This window comes from Argopecten irradians, chromosome 15 (genome assembly GCF_041381155.1).
Source record: "Argopecten irradians isolate NY chromosome 15, Ai_NY, whole genome shotgun sequence".
In the NCBI taxonomy this organism is placed as follows: Eukaryota; Metazoa; Mollusca; class Bivalvia; order Pectinida; family Pectinidae; genus Argopecten; species Argopecten irradians.
Genome location: NC_091148.1, coordinates 29,569,925 through 29,583,929, shown reverse-complemented (window position 1 = coordinate 29,583,929; position 14,005 = coordinate 29,569,925). Strand labels below are relative to the sequence as shown.

The 14,005-nt window shown below is 39.6% G+C and overlaps 1 protein-coding gene across 1 annotated transcript; it reads right to left on the bottom strand.

Moving 5' to 3' along the window:
* Positions 1-2,215: 2,215 nt before the first annotated feature.
* LOC138309504 (uncharacterized) lies at positions 2,216-6,664 on the bottom strand. Its single transcript, XM_069250718.1, has 2 exons — positions 3,181-6,664; positions 2,216-2,919 (listed from the first exon to the last, which is right to left on the bottom strand). The coding sequence occupies exons 1-2, from the start codon at positions 3,305-3,307 to the stop codon at positions 2,234-2,236; spliced, it is 813 nt and encodes a 270-aa protein (XP_069106819.1). The 5' UTR covers positions 3,308-6,664; the 3' UTR covers positions 2,216-2,233.
* Positions 6,665-14,005: the final 7,341 nt, after the last annotated feature.

The following is a 14,005-nucleotide window of genomic DNA, read 5'->3' as shown; positions in this document are numbered from 1 at the left end:
TTACGTCAATAGACGGTGAAGATGTAGCACGTCTATGACGAGCGGCGGTAACTTTTTTTCTAATGTTCGGTGTTTGGTGTTGTGCAAGTCCTGGAGACGCCGGTGGGATTGGTGTTTTAGCTCCAGGTGGTTTTTGTTGTGGTTTTTGTTGTGGTTTGTGTTGTGGTTTAGATGGACCTGACTTGAACCTGTTCGGGTCCCCCATGATTACTTTGCAGGCCCTAGCATCAGCCATATCTGGGACATCATTGTCCCAGTTAGGCTTGTCAACCAAGGCCTGGACCGACGCATGTTTGACGGTGACACTGTCAACAGGCGTCTTTGCGCGGGTGATCTGGGCATAGGTTGCCACATTCAGGTCTGAACACTCGACTATCCTCCTAGCTTCAGGGAAGGAGACACCTCGGGTATATTTGACCCGTAATATCTCCCTCTCCCGAGTCCAGGCAGGACAGGTGCGAGCAGACGCAGCATGGTCACCCCCGCAATTGACGCAGTGACGGTTGACAATGTCACATTCGTCTTTTTCGTCGTGACCTTCACGGCCACAGTACTGACATACCATTTTCCGTCTACATTTGTTCTCATGATGGCCGTACCTCTGGCAGTTACGGCACCTCAATGGATTAGGGATGTAGACAGTGACATTGTAACGTTGGTATCCAACAGTTACGCTCTGTGGTAATGTTGGTGTAGCGAATGTGAAGATAAAAGTGTGTGTTGGGACCAAGCTCCCACTTTTTCTCGTCATGATGCGTTTAACATGAGAGACCGGAATGTTCTCCTCTTGGAAGTATGACAGTATGTCAGCCTATGTCGCTACAGACACTGTGGAGTCAGGTAGACGTGTCGCTGCAAGGTCGACAACTCACCAGTAATTCGGGCAATTACGCGTACAAGGCGTTTTTGCAGACATTATTGAATTGCGGAATATCGACCAAGAAAACTCAGTTTACGTCGCAACTCTACTTTCAGGACACGCCGAACGCCATGGATGATGCAGACCCGGATGGCCAAAACTCGGGCCTGTTTGAGTGCAACGCGTTTACAAAGAACAGCAAAAGCGTGGACATGATCGGACCGCTATTAGAAGACCTGTGTCGCTTGGACAGGTATATACTTAACAGTGTCGACGTCGATATCAAGCTCTATCGAAATAATGCCGCGTTCTCTGTGATGTCAGCGGAATCGACCCCGGACTATAAGATTGAACTACAGGAAGTTTTATTCCGCGCTTGCAGGGTTCAAGTGAATCCAGACGTGATCGTGGGAGCATTAGAACTGACCCTTATATACGAACTGACGTTAAGTCAGCGTCCATACCCGTTGGACAGACCAGCTTCATTTGGGACAATATCTACCAGTCGAAGGTACCTAGAAAGCTAGTGTTTGGATTAGTCTCCACCGACGCCTATACGGGGGCTTACGACAAAAATCCGTTTAACTTTCAACCCTTTGACGCGTCAAGTGTCGCTGTTTATCTCGACAATGTAAGTGTCCCCGCGCGACCTCATAAGTTGGAGCTTTCCGACACGACTGGGGAGTGTTATGTCATGGCATTTCGCAGCCTTACGAGGTCGCAAACAAATCCGATCTAGACGCGGACAACGCAATCGACCCTGACAATTGGCCGGGCGGGTACGCCTTGTATGGGTTCCAGCTTCAGCCGCAGTTTGCCGCCAATGCTTATCTTGAGATAGATCAAACTCGTAACGTCATTTGTCATGAACAATAGTCAACTTAATCGTCTCGCTAAGACCGATTCAGTTCTAGGTCGTGATTTTTTGGGTGTGTATTCGCGAGATACTTTACAAAGCTAAGTGTATTGTCGTTTCCGTGCTCTCTTATAGTCAACACGATGCCTAGCTCCTTGTATGGACATTGGATTGCATTGCATTTCGATAAAAATCACAGCGCAGAGATATTCGACCCATTGGCTACTTCTATTCCTATCTCGATTGTTGATTTCGTGAAACAACATTCTGTGTCTTAAAAATTTGTCACTTCAACTCATATACAGAGTTACAATTCGACATTATGCGGGGTTTATTGTCTCGTTTATCTATTGCTACGGGTCCGAAATATCAATGTGCTGCGATTTTTCAATACAGACTGTACATCTAACGACATTTATCTGTATTCAATATTTTCTGCTATATATTGGTTATAATATTAATAAAATACAAACTCAAAAAAATATATGTTCTCTCTTTTATTTTATTAAACTCAGTTGTTATTCAACCAAGTGTTTCCATTGCCTTAGCTTGGCTAGGGCAAGCACTTCACTAGAGCGGAGAACGCTCCTATAGAGTCGATACAGATCCACTTCCTCGTCGTCGCCGTCATCCCATGTTTTAATGAATAACGCTAACACATCCTTTCTCTTAATGCAGTCAACTGCACAATCGAAATAGGTTTCTATCAGTTCAGCCCAGTCTTCTATCAGACAGGTTTCTATCAGACACCCCGATGTCTGATACTTTTTTTGACTCGGGTGATCTATTTGGCACCCATGACAGTTCTTGGCAGACATATCCTTCACTTCCTGGGAAATGGTAAATGAAATACATTCCGTCATTAGTTCATCGGCTTTTGATTTCCCTCCAGTTATATCTCTATTGATACCGGCTTTCATTCCTATCAATTTATACCATTCTGCGATTTTCATCGCCACCCCGAATCTGGTAGGGTTGACAGGCTCTTCAGCTCCCTTCATAAAATGGACTCTTATATTGACGAGCGTCATGTAGACACTCATATATTTACTCTGTAATCGAGTAACACTCAAAAAGCGGTTTGGGGAAATCCTCCACGACTTCTTACTTGTAGCCTCCAGCTCCGTGACGCGTGATATTTCTGCGTCTATCTCTTGGGAGTGCCCGTCGATTGTCTCCCATTGCTGGACACTTAGGGAAATTCCTGTAAATAAGTAAATAAATAAATAAATCTACAATAATAATGAGGTAAAAACGGTATAAAGCTAGTATATTAATAATCTGAAATAAAAGGCCAAAATAAATTCAAAGTAAAATCAAAATCATGTCTATGGAATATATATATTCAGCCGCTATAGGGCCTTCTTCAGTCCGAAATAACACCTAAAATCTACAATAATTATTAGAATATATATATTATTTTTTTCTTGCGAAAATACGAAAGATGTTTTGGACATGTACATACCTTTGTTGTCAACAGGCTGAAGTTGTCCATCTCCGTCCGGCATCAGTTTCTTTAATTTAACATGGAGTTCATCGTTGTACATACCCGTGTAAGCATACAAATTCTCTCCTATCTCTCGTAGAGCCATATTGAAGACTGACGATCGAACACTAAATAACCTGTTTCTTATAACCCGACCGATGTATCTATAATTTGTATCCCTAACAATCTAAATAAGTCCGAAAATATCTCTATTAAACACTCTAATACTCTCTCCTGATCCTCTGTTACGTGAACATATATTTCAATGAAACGTAATTCCACACGATCTCCTTCACGATCCATTTCTATCTTTTGTTCCAGTAATCGTTTAAAGAATTCCCTTATATAATAGTGTTCTGATTAGTTTGTAAAATGTCAATCAACATACCTTTGATATTGTTATCTTTCGAAACCCTCCTACTTGACCCGTTTCTAACTAACCTAGCATCGTCCTGTCCCGTATACAGAATTCCTTATATAACACACGTTTTGTCCATTTTGTACAATCATCACTTATAATTAACATATATTTCGAAACCCTCCTACTTGACCCCTTTCTAACTAACCTAGCATCGTCCTGTCCCGTATATAGAATTCCGTATATCTCCATTACCGCGTCCTGTCTATTTTGTGTTCTATCATGCCTATGATATTTCGAAACTCTCCTACTTGATCTGTTTCTAACTAACCTAGCATCATCCTGTACCATATACACAATTCCGTTTCTCCCTTATATAACACTCGTTTTGTCTATTTTGTACAATCATCACTTATAATTAACAAACCTTTCGACTCCTACTTGACCCATTTCTAACTAACCTAGCATCGTCCTGTCCCGTATACAGAATTCCTTATATAACACTCGTTTTGTCTATTTTGTACAATCATCACTTATAATTAACATATATTTCGAAACCCTCCTACTTGACCCGTTTCTAACTAACCTAGCATCGTCCTGTCCCGTATACAGAATTCCTTATATAACACTCATTTTGTCTATTTTGTACAATCATCACTTATAATTAACATATATTTCGAAACCCTCCTACTTGACCCGTTTCTAACTAACTTAGCATCGTCCTGTACCGTATACAGAATTCCGTATAACTCCCTTATATAACACTCGTTTGTCTATTTTGTACAATCATTACTTATAATTAACAAACCTTTCGAAACCCTCCTACTTAACCCACTTCTAACTATCCTAGCATCGTCCTGTCCCGTATATAGAATTCTGTATATCTCCAAACGTGTCCTGTCTATTTTGGAAAATCATGCCTATGATATTTCTAAACCCTCCTACTTGATCTGATTCTAACTAACCTAGCATCGTCTTGTCCCGTTTATAGAATAACCGTGTTCTGTCTATTTTGTAAAATGATTATTAAATCAACGTAGTTTCTTTACTATCCTTTAGACCAAGCTATCGCTATACTGACAGAGTGAAAGAAAGGGAAGTAACTCTGATGAATGAGAATACTCAAGACCAGATCAGTACTTACGTCATCATCTTTGCCTAACAATCGTCAATACATAGGGGAGCGACGAATATCACAATTTTGAAGGGGTGTTACCGGTATCATAATTTCTAGGGGGTCTTACGGAACTCATACATTACTACTTATACTTTATTTTTTGTAAGTCTCTCATAACTATTTTTAGAGTGTTTTTTTTATGATTTGTACCTTTTAATGTTTTAATATTATTGAAAATCATGGAATGTAAGACGTTAATACATTATCTTATCTCATCATCTGTTTGTGAAAGCTCTATATTATGTTGAAATACAAAGCTTACGCGTAGACATTTTCTCTTTATACATTTGACGTAGGGTACCCCAATTATAAGTAGATGTCTAACATACGTTGGTAACTTTACTTATGTTGTAGTTATAAGCAGGAAATTAGAATCGATAAAGTCACGTAAATAAAGTTCAGAGAAAACAGGAAGAGAAGAGAAGAATAACAGGGTTACAAGTATCATGCACCTATACTGTTAAGAGAAGTATGAAGAATTTAATTCAAACTAATTTAATGTGTTGTGAAGACATAATAATTATGAAGCAGCCATGACGTAATTCAGGGATGATTCAAATATTTCAATTAACTGTGACTGCTCTTTACATATGTGATCTTTGAATTTCAGTTTACCCAATAACGTTAGTTATAAATCGAAAAAACACAACGCAGAGCAGCACGCTATACAACAAGCAGATACCACAACACAAGTTCAGTACAAGACATGATGGAAAACCTCAACTGGACCTCACTACAAACACGCAGAACAAGAACACGTTTAATTTTATTTTATAAAATCATACACCATCCATCATGTGGCAATAAACTATAGTCAAATTCTCAATCTGACAGACTTCAGGACGAGACAATCACATCCATTCACATATAGACATATAGCTGCCACCAAGGACATATTCAAACACTCTTTTTTTCCACACACAATTAAACAATGGAACATCCTACCGGTGGCTACAGTACAAAGCACTACACTAGAGGTCTTCAAGTCACATATCCTAAAAACAGAACTTGAAGACCTAAACCCCACTCCCTAAAATTTCTATCATATTTTTATCTTATAACTGTCACTAAAAGAAAATAATAATAAAAAAAAATAACATGCACCTTCACGATCACTGTAAATAACTTCACTCTTTTTTTCCACAATCACGCCTCTGCCAATCCGCACAATATAATCATCGGCATCGATGGATTTGTGTTTCTCATAAGAAGAAGAAGAAGAAGAAGACGTTTCAGTAATATTTGCACAACAATGACCAACCAATCGTTCAGTTTGGATAACATCAAGTTTCTAAATATCGTTAAAAACACTGCACTACATTTTGACGTGATCGAACGACACCATTTCAAAATATCGTGTTTTCCGATTTTATTTCATAAACACGCATAATATCTAGATTCACATCTTTTCAGTACTTTGAATTCGTGAATTGTACTTCTTAAAAGCTTTTGTAAACTTACATTCATTCATTACAACGAATTTCTGTTCGTTACAAATTTGTCTATTCTATAGATCTATCTATATATAACAGTAGTTACACACTCTTGTCAGTGACTCACTACAGCAAAACGATAACATAACAATAATTGGTAAGATGTTGTTTATAAATAGGATGAAAGAGACATGAAATTCTTTATTTGGGGCGATATGAGCTTTAAGGGCGAAACAAGTTGGGGCGTTTATGAGTTTTTGGGGGCGAAAACGAATGAAATTTGCGGCGAAAGAGTTTAGGGCGGAACGTCCGACACTCTTGGACTTTAATAAGACTATGCAGGATAGGACACTAATAAGACATGACCGGACTCTAATAAGGCAGGATAGGATACTAATTAGACATGATCGGACTCTAATAACGCAGAATAGGAAACTAATTACACTGGATCGACAGGTTACTGTTACTTTATTGGGTAACTGTTACCCATATTCAAGGTTGTGCCCAACCTGTTTAACGTTACGAGTATCTATATAATACAGTTTTAAGTTGCCGACTTTAACGTACTCGGATACATCATCATTTGTAACTCTCAAACTGGTTACAAGAGTATATAAATAACAGTGTTTGTTAGTCACGGATATTTCAAAGGAATTTCTATGGAACAAGTTGGATTTAATGGATTTTGTGATTGTGTGACTTGTTTTCTGTATGGCCGAAATGATCGTCTCGAGTAAGAGTCAAATCGTCCCAAAACGTTTACAATCTTTAGCTCACCTGGTGCGAAGGACCGAGGTGAGCTTATGGGATACCGCAGCGTCCGGCTTCCGTCGTCCGTCAACAATCGACTTCTTCTTCATAACCACTGGTCGGATTTCAACAAAATTTGAATGGTAGCATCCTTATGGGCTACTAAATGAAAATTGTACAAATGATGGGGCTGATCCCCCGGGGGCCTGAGGGGCGGGGCCTAAAGGGGTCAATTTGGCTATTTCCATATAAACGACTTCTTTTCTGAAACCAAGCATGGGATATAGCACCCATAATGCAATAGCAGCATCCTTATAGGGTGGGGATTCAAAAATGTACAAATGATGGGGCTGACCCACCCGGGGGCCTGAGGGGTGGGGTCAAATGGGTCAATTTGGCTATTTCCACTAAAAGACTTCTTCTCTGAAACTAAGCAAGAGATAGCACTCATAATGCAATGGTAGTATATCGTTATAGGGGTGGGGATTCAAAATTGTACAAATGATGGGGCTGACCCCCGGGGGGCCTGAGGGGCGGGGTCAAAATGGCTATTTCCATATAAACGACTTCTTTGAAACCAAGCATGGGATAGCACCCATAATGCAACGGTAGCATCCTTATAAGGTGGGGATTCAAAATTGTACAAATGATGGGGCTGACCTCCCGGGGGCCTGAGGGGCGGGGCAGAAGAAGGGGCCAATTCGGCTATTTCCATATAAAAAACTTCTTCTCTGAAACTAAGAATGGTATAGCACCCATAATGCAATGGTAGCATCCTTATAGGGTGGGGGATTCAAAATTGTGCAAATGATAGGGCTGACCCCCGGGGGCCTGAGGGGCGGGGGGTCAAAAGAGGGCCAATTTGGCTATTTCCATATAAACGACTTCTCTGCAACTAAGCATGGTATAGCACCCATAATGCAATGGTAGCATCCTTATAGGGTGGGGATTCCAAATTGTGCAAATGATAGGGCGTCCTGACCCCAGAGGGGGCGGGGTCTAAAGTGGTCAATTTCCATATAAATGACTTTTTCTCTGCAACTTAACATGGGATTACGCTCATAATGCAATGGATACATCCTTATAGGGTTTGGATTCAAAAATTTTCAAATGATGGGGCTGACCCCCCGGGGGCCTGAAGGGTGGGGTTAATTTAGCTATTTCCATATAAACGACTTCTTCTCTGCAACTAAGAATGGAAGGCACTTATAATGCAATGGTAGCATCCTTATAGGGTTGGGGATTTGAAATTGTACAAATGATAGGGCTGACCCCCGGGGCCTTAGACGGCAATAGATGCGAGGTCAAAAAGGTCAATTGGGCTACTACTTTCATTTAAATTACTTTGTCTCTGAACCCATGTATTGGATAGCATATTTGTATGGTATCAATAGCATCATTGTATGGTTGTGATTCAAAATTTAACTTTGGGAGTCAATTTTGGTTATTTTTCTTATTGTCAGAGTCTTGTGATAATTACAAACAAAAAACCAGGTGAGTGATACAGGCCCTCTGGGCCTCTTGTTTTTGTTGTCGACAGAGATGGAATATACCGTGGCATACCAATTCATATTTACAAATCAATGTGACATTTTAATTGATTTAACATAACTCTTCATCCAAGTAACCTCGGTCTCATCAGCTTCATGGAATTTCCTTCAGCGGCACATATATCACTGTTATCTACATCATATAGCAATGTACAAGGCCCTGCTGGTTGACCGTATATATAAATTAAGGATCTTATATCATTCTTTTTTTTCTAACTAACATTCTTCTGCACTTGAGTAGCAGCCTTTTTTACTTGATTCTGAACCAGTAACATGAGAACACACCGCATACATGGGAGGCCGTCCTTACATGACCATAACTGTAAATAGGACGTTAAAGTGAATAGTCGGGCAAAGAAAACCAGTCTAAATGCGTTCATTGGCCTTCCAAAAGTTCTCACATATTAATACGACGGTCAAGTTCTGCTTAGTTTCCCAGTTTTGACCATTAAAGTAAAGGAAAGTTGAAAGCGTTGAAAGCGAGGCTGCGTGGAAATGTAACCACGGACATAATCAGCCGGGAGGACGTTTTAGAATTCCCAAACTTTAAATCAATTTCTTCGTACGCAGACTGATTTTGACGAGAGATTTTATTTTTCCATTTCATAAGAAATTATACTGGATACATTCACACCATTTTTACCGACTTTAGCCATCCTTGCCCGACTGTTCACTTTAATTAATCAATCAAACAAACAAACATGAGAACATTGTATAACTATAAAACAGATTAACGTTAACTAACACATGTAATATACCCCGTAGATATTAGCAAAATACATAATAAAAGGCTATAAAATATCCCTCTATCACCTTACCAACCTGCCCTACACAGTAGCTACTAATATATCTTAACCTACTGGGGACAGCGTGTGTATATAAAGAGGTTAGATGCAGAAAAGTTCATTTGAAGATCGTCGAGTTCTTTGTCATCACAACCTTCTCTTTCCAGCGGAAGTGCCTTGTATGTAGACTTGCTACTTCTTTGATGATGGGGGTCACTGGAAATGACCAAGGCACAATCAGTGGCATCTGCTACTGAAAAGTTCATCATAAGGATTTTTTCCTGCCCTGAAGAGGTAGTGAAAGAAGCTGTGTGACCAATCTTGACCATACAAACTTTGATAAACCTGTGTCGAATACGGAGTACCTCTTCCGTCTTTAGAAGAGGCCTTCAGGGCCAGTGAGCTTATGTCATGGCGCGGCGTCCGTCCTCCGTCCGTCCATCAACAATTCCTTTAAATCGCTACTTGTCATAGAGTTCTGCACGGAATGTTCCCCATGTTACCAAATTTGACCAGAAACATCCTTGGCGGAAGGGGAATAGAGTTTGTATAAATTTTGGCTCTGAACCCCTGGGGTTAGGAGAGGCTGGACCCAATAAGGAAAATAGAGTAAATCTTTTAAATTGCTACTAGTCAGAGTTTTGCATGCATTGTAACGGAATTTGACCAGAAACATCCCGTTGAGAAAAAAAAATTTGGCTCTGACCCCATGGAGCAGAAAGAGTGGAGCCCAATAGGGATATAAGAGGGAAAATTCCTTGAGAAAAGAAACAACTATTTAATGAACCTTTATATAGGTCATTACTTAGCATTACAAACCAGGTGAGCGATACAGGTCCTCTGGGCCTTTTGTTTATGGTCACTATGTTCTCAAGAATTTTTAATTAAAAAGTATCTGTTAAAAGTTATTCTTCTTCTTCGTCAGACTCAAGATCTTACAACACTACCTTGTGATTTATATCAACGAATAGCTTATAATTCTTTGTTTCAGCAAACATAATCCACTATAAAATTTGTGTTTAGCATACCTAGATGGATTCATAAGTCAAATAGTTCTAATAGCTTAAAGGGACATTGGTCTGAACAACACGAACATACCGCAGTCTCCCAAAACACACACCTCGCACTACACACACGTTACACACTGCATACATGACCTTGACTGTCAATAGGACGTTAAAATAATCAAGCAAACTGGACAAGCGAAGTCAAATGTCACAATGGCTTGGATGTGATGTTCTGACTCATACCTAGTTATATTATTGCAATCATAATACCATCACTGGTAATAGGACATTAATCAAACAAACAAATCATAATACATTTTGTTTGATTAATTAACGTCCTATTAACATCGAGATAATGCTCAGAATTATATGTCACAAACTATAGATCAACCTCCCAGCCCGTATCTGTTTAGGACTAATATTGAATGAACTTATTTGCAGTATGTCCGGTTATTCATCCTGGATGAGGCAAGAATGTATCAGCAGGATGTGTTTGCTGATGAAGATGACGAGGACTACAAGGTAAACCGGTATGCCGCCTACTAGTTAGTACATATCACTAGTACACCATCTTACAACATGGACGCCTTGGTGCTGGTGTGAACAGAGTAGTGCCAAGTTGCTGTGTGTGGGCAATAAGGGACAAATTTCCAGACCCATATAGTAAATATGTTACCTTCACTCCATCACGCTATGAGTGAACCACTTCAAAAAGAAAATATGGTATTATACAATAAGAACACTTTACTTAGTGTGTCTGTTAATAGGAACTTCAACTTTAACAACACAAACCAAATAAATTATATTTGAATGAAAGTAGAATGCAAGAGAGAAAAAATGGATTGCCCATTTTAGGTATGTTGTTGTTTCGTTAGTTTCTGTAGAAATGCTGACTTGTTTTCTGCACCCCTCAACTTTACATTGGCTGTCAGCAGTCTTTTTGGCAAGCACTTACAATTGGGAAATGTAAACCAATGAAGTTTCATCGTCTAAGACTTGGTTAGAAAGACCAACATCTAAAACCCTTTTTACTCCATCTGAATTATCGACATCAACTGTTTCATCTCTTATGGTCTCATATTCCTTGTGGTAGGGCATTATTCCTGTTGCCTATCATACATGTGATTCACCTCTCACAGTGGAGCATGTTTTATTGCATTGTATTGATTTTAAACACATACGAGATAAGTACTATGATGTCTCCGGCACGTACACTTTGTTTCATGCCGTGAGACATAATTGTATTTTCAGTTATCTCAAAGAGATCGGCATTTTTAACAAAAGTGGAACGTTTTCTCATCTCGTCTTATATTCATATCTACGCAACACTCATCTTTTCGTCAACATTGTGCATGAGTTTTCTCATGTGTTTTAGCCAAAACTATTTCATCCGATGTAACTCTTTTCATTAAATCAACATTTACAATTTTGTTTTAGTTTTTGCTTGCCTTTTTCTTATCCTGGCCTTTTAGATTTGGCCCTAAATGACCTTAGTTGTCGATGGGCCGTAAAACTCAAAACAACAAACAAACAAATGCTGCCCCTATTGCATGATCGTAAAAGGCGACTAAATTTAGGATATTTTCTTTTCTCTTCTTCCTAACTGACTTTATCTTTCCTTATGCCTCCCTTGGCACCGCCTCACTTTTGGCCTTGAGTTGAGCGTTCGCCTCTGTGAGGAAGGCTCTGGGTTCTGTCCCCTGGCCGAGACACACCAAAGTCTATAAAATTGGTAGTTTCTGCTCCTGCTTAGCGTTCAGCATACAGGGAGTGGGACGACTGGTTCGCCCGTTGTCAGTATAATGTGACCGGGTGGGGTGTGTTGCTTGGTGTCTTTGGCGGCATGCTTCAGTGATATAGCACTATAAAAAGGGCAACAGTTCCACTATACAAGAAGACACAACATGAATATATCACAGTCTCCCAAAACACGCATCTCGCACAACATACACGCAACACGCTGCATACATGGGAAGTCGTCCTTACATGACCATAGCTGTTCATAGGACGTTAAATAATCAAACAAACTCAGTGCTCGGACTAATTTCCAAGAACCAGTCCTAGAGTTCTAAATGGACGGTGACCAAATTTGGCCAGAAACATCCTTGGGGGAAGAGAATGGAGGTGTGGGGCGTGATAGAGGAATTAGAAATTCCTATAGAAAAGTAACAATGAATCTGTATCCATAACATAACTTGGCATTACAAACCAGGTGAGCGATATGCGGGCCCTCTGAGCCTCTTGTTTTCCTAGTTTGACAATCCGTGCTTTTAATAGTCAGTTCTTGTCGCTGAAGGATTGCCTTTTTTCTTTGCAGCCAAATGTTGAGCATCCACAAAGTACCTCAATGCCTTGACCAATTGCAGATGTTAAAAGGAAAAATGTAAATGTAGTACACAGATAATTTATATAGTCTATAAGTTCAGGATGTTTTTAAGTACTAAAATATTGTGTATTGGATACTTTGAAGTGCTGGTAGTGCTTCTAAAATCTGATGATTGCTGACAACTGGTAATGTATTGAAGGGCTCATCGCCGTCCTGGAAATTTGGTTCTAATAGGAGGATAAGCGGTGTTGAAGCTGCTGATTACTCCACTGTTCTTGTTTTTTGTGTGTGCAGAACAGGCAGTTTTTTCTGGAGAGGTTTCCGTCGACATTTTTGACAGTTTTAAGGATGGTTGAGGAGATTTGGTAACTTATCTCTCCGTCGCCTGTCTGGCAGATGACGTAGGGGTCTATGGTGAATGTTATGGGGATCCTATATCACTTCGGTTGGGTGCTACAGATGACGTTGAGACATTCAGGTTAGAGACGGGTATTTGTTCTGGGCAAAATAGGCTCTGCGAAAGTAATTCATATTTTTATAATTTCATATATAATTAATAAAACTGAAAGTAAAGGAAGAAATAAAGGTACAGCCTATGCATAAAGTCAAAGATATTTTGTGAAGTTTTTAGAATAATAAAGATGCAGATTGCTTATTTTGACATATTTTCAGACTTACGGGGGCGTCTTAAATTAAGACTCCCACCTATTTTTCCGTTTACTGAATGACAGATTTGAGTTATTAACAAGAGATCCCAGAGGGATCTTGGCGCCCACCAAAGAATGATCTATATCTGACAAAGGAAAGATGGATCTTTTCTCTACTTTTTAAACTTTTACAAACATACTACATATAAAATTTGAGACAGATCGCTTCAGTAACTTTTGAGAAATAGCGGTAACAAACTTTGAATAAAACAAAATCCAAGACTGCCTGGCAGCCATCTTGTTGACCGAATGATCCCAAAATGCTATATGCACAACAAGGTCCCTAGGGAAACCTACATATGAAATTTGAGACAGATCCCTTAAGTACTATCTGAGAAAAAGCGGCCATCTTGTTTTTCCGATCAGCCTCAAAATCTGTATGGCACAACTAGAGACCAAGGGTAACCTCCATGTGAAGTTTGAACAAAATCCCTTCAGTAGTTCTCAAGAAATATCGATAACAAACTTCAACTGCCAAAATCAAAGATGGCTGCCTGGCGCAGAAAATCACGCATTGAATAAATCTCCGAAGTTTCTCTTCACTATCAGACGGTGTACTCGGACTTGAGAAAGTTTGTTTCAGCATGGAGTATAGAGAAAAGAGACTCTTAACTCATCACCAATTTCAGCAATCTAACCAAATTTGTCGGTAAAGATCTGCTACGACGACTACTACAATATAATGACATCAAACTTTCAATTCAGTCAGCC

Coding starts and splice junctions, on each gene's coding strand:
- LOC138309504 (XM_069250718.1), bottom strand. CDS start 3,307: ATGGCTCTACGAGAGATAGGAGAGAATTTGTATGCTTACACGGGTATG. Junction 2,920..3,180: donor TCAGCCTGTTGACAACAAAG/GTATGTACATGT, acceptor ACTTATTTACAG/GAATTTCCCTAAGTGTCCAG.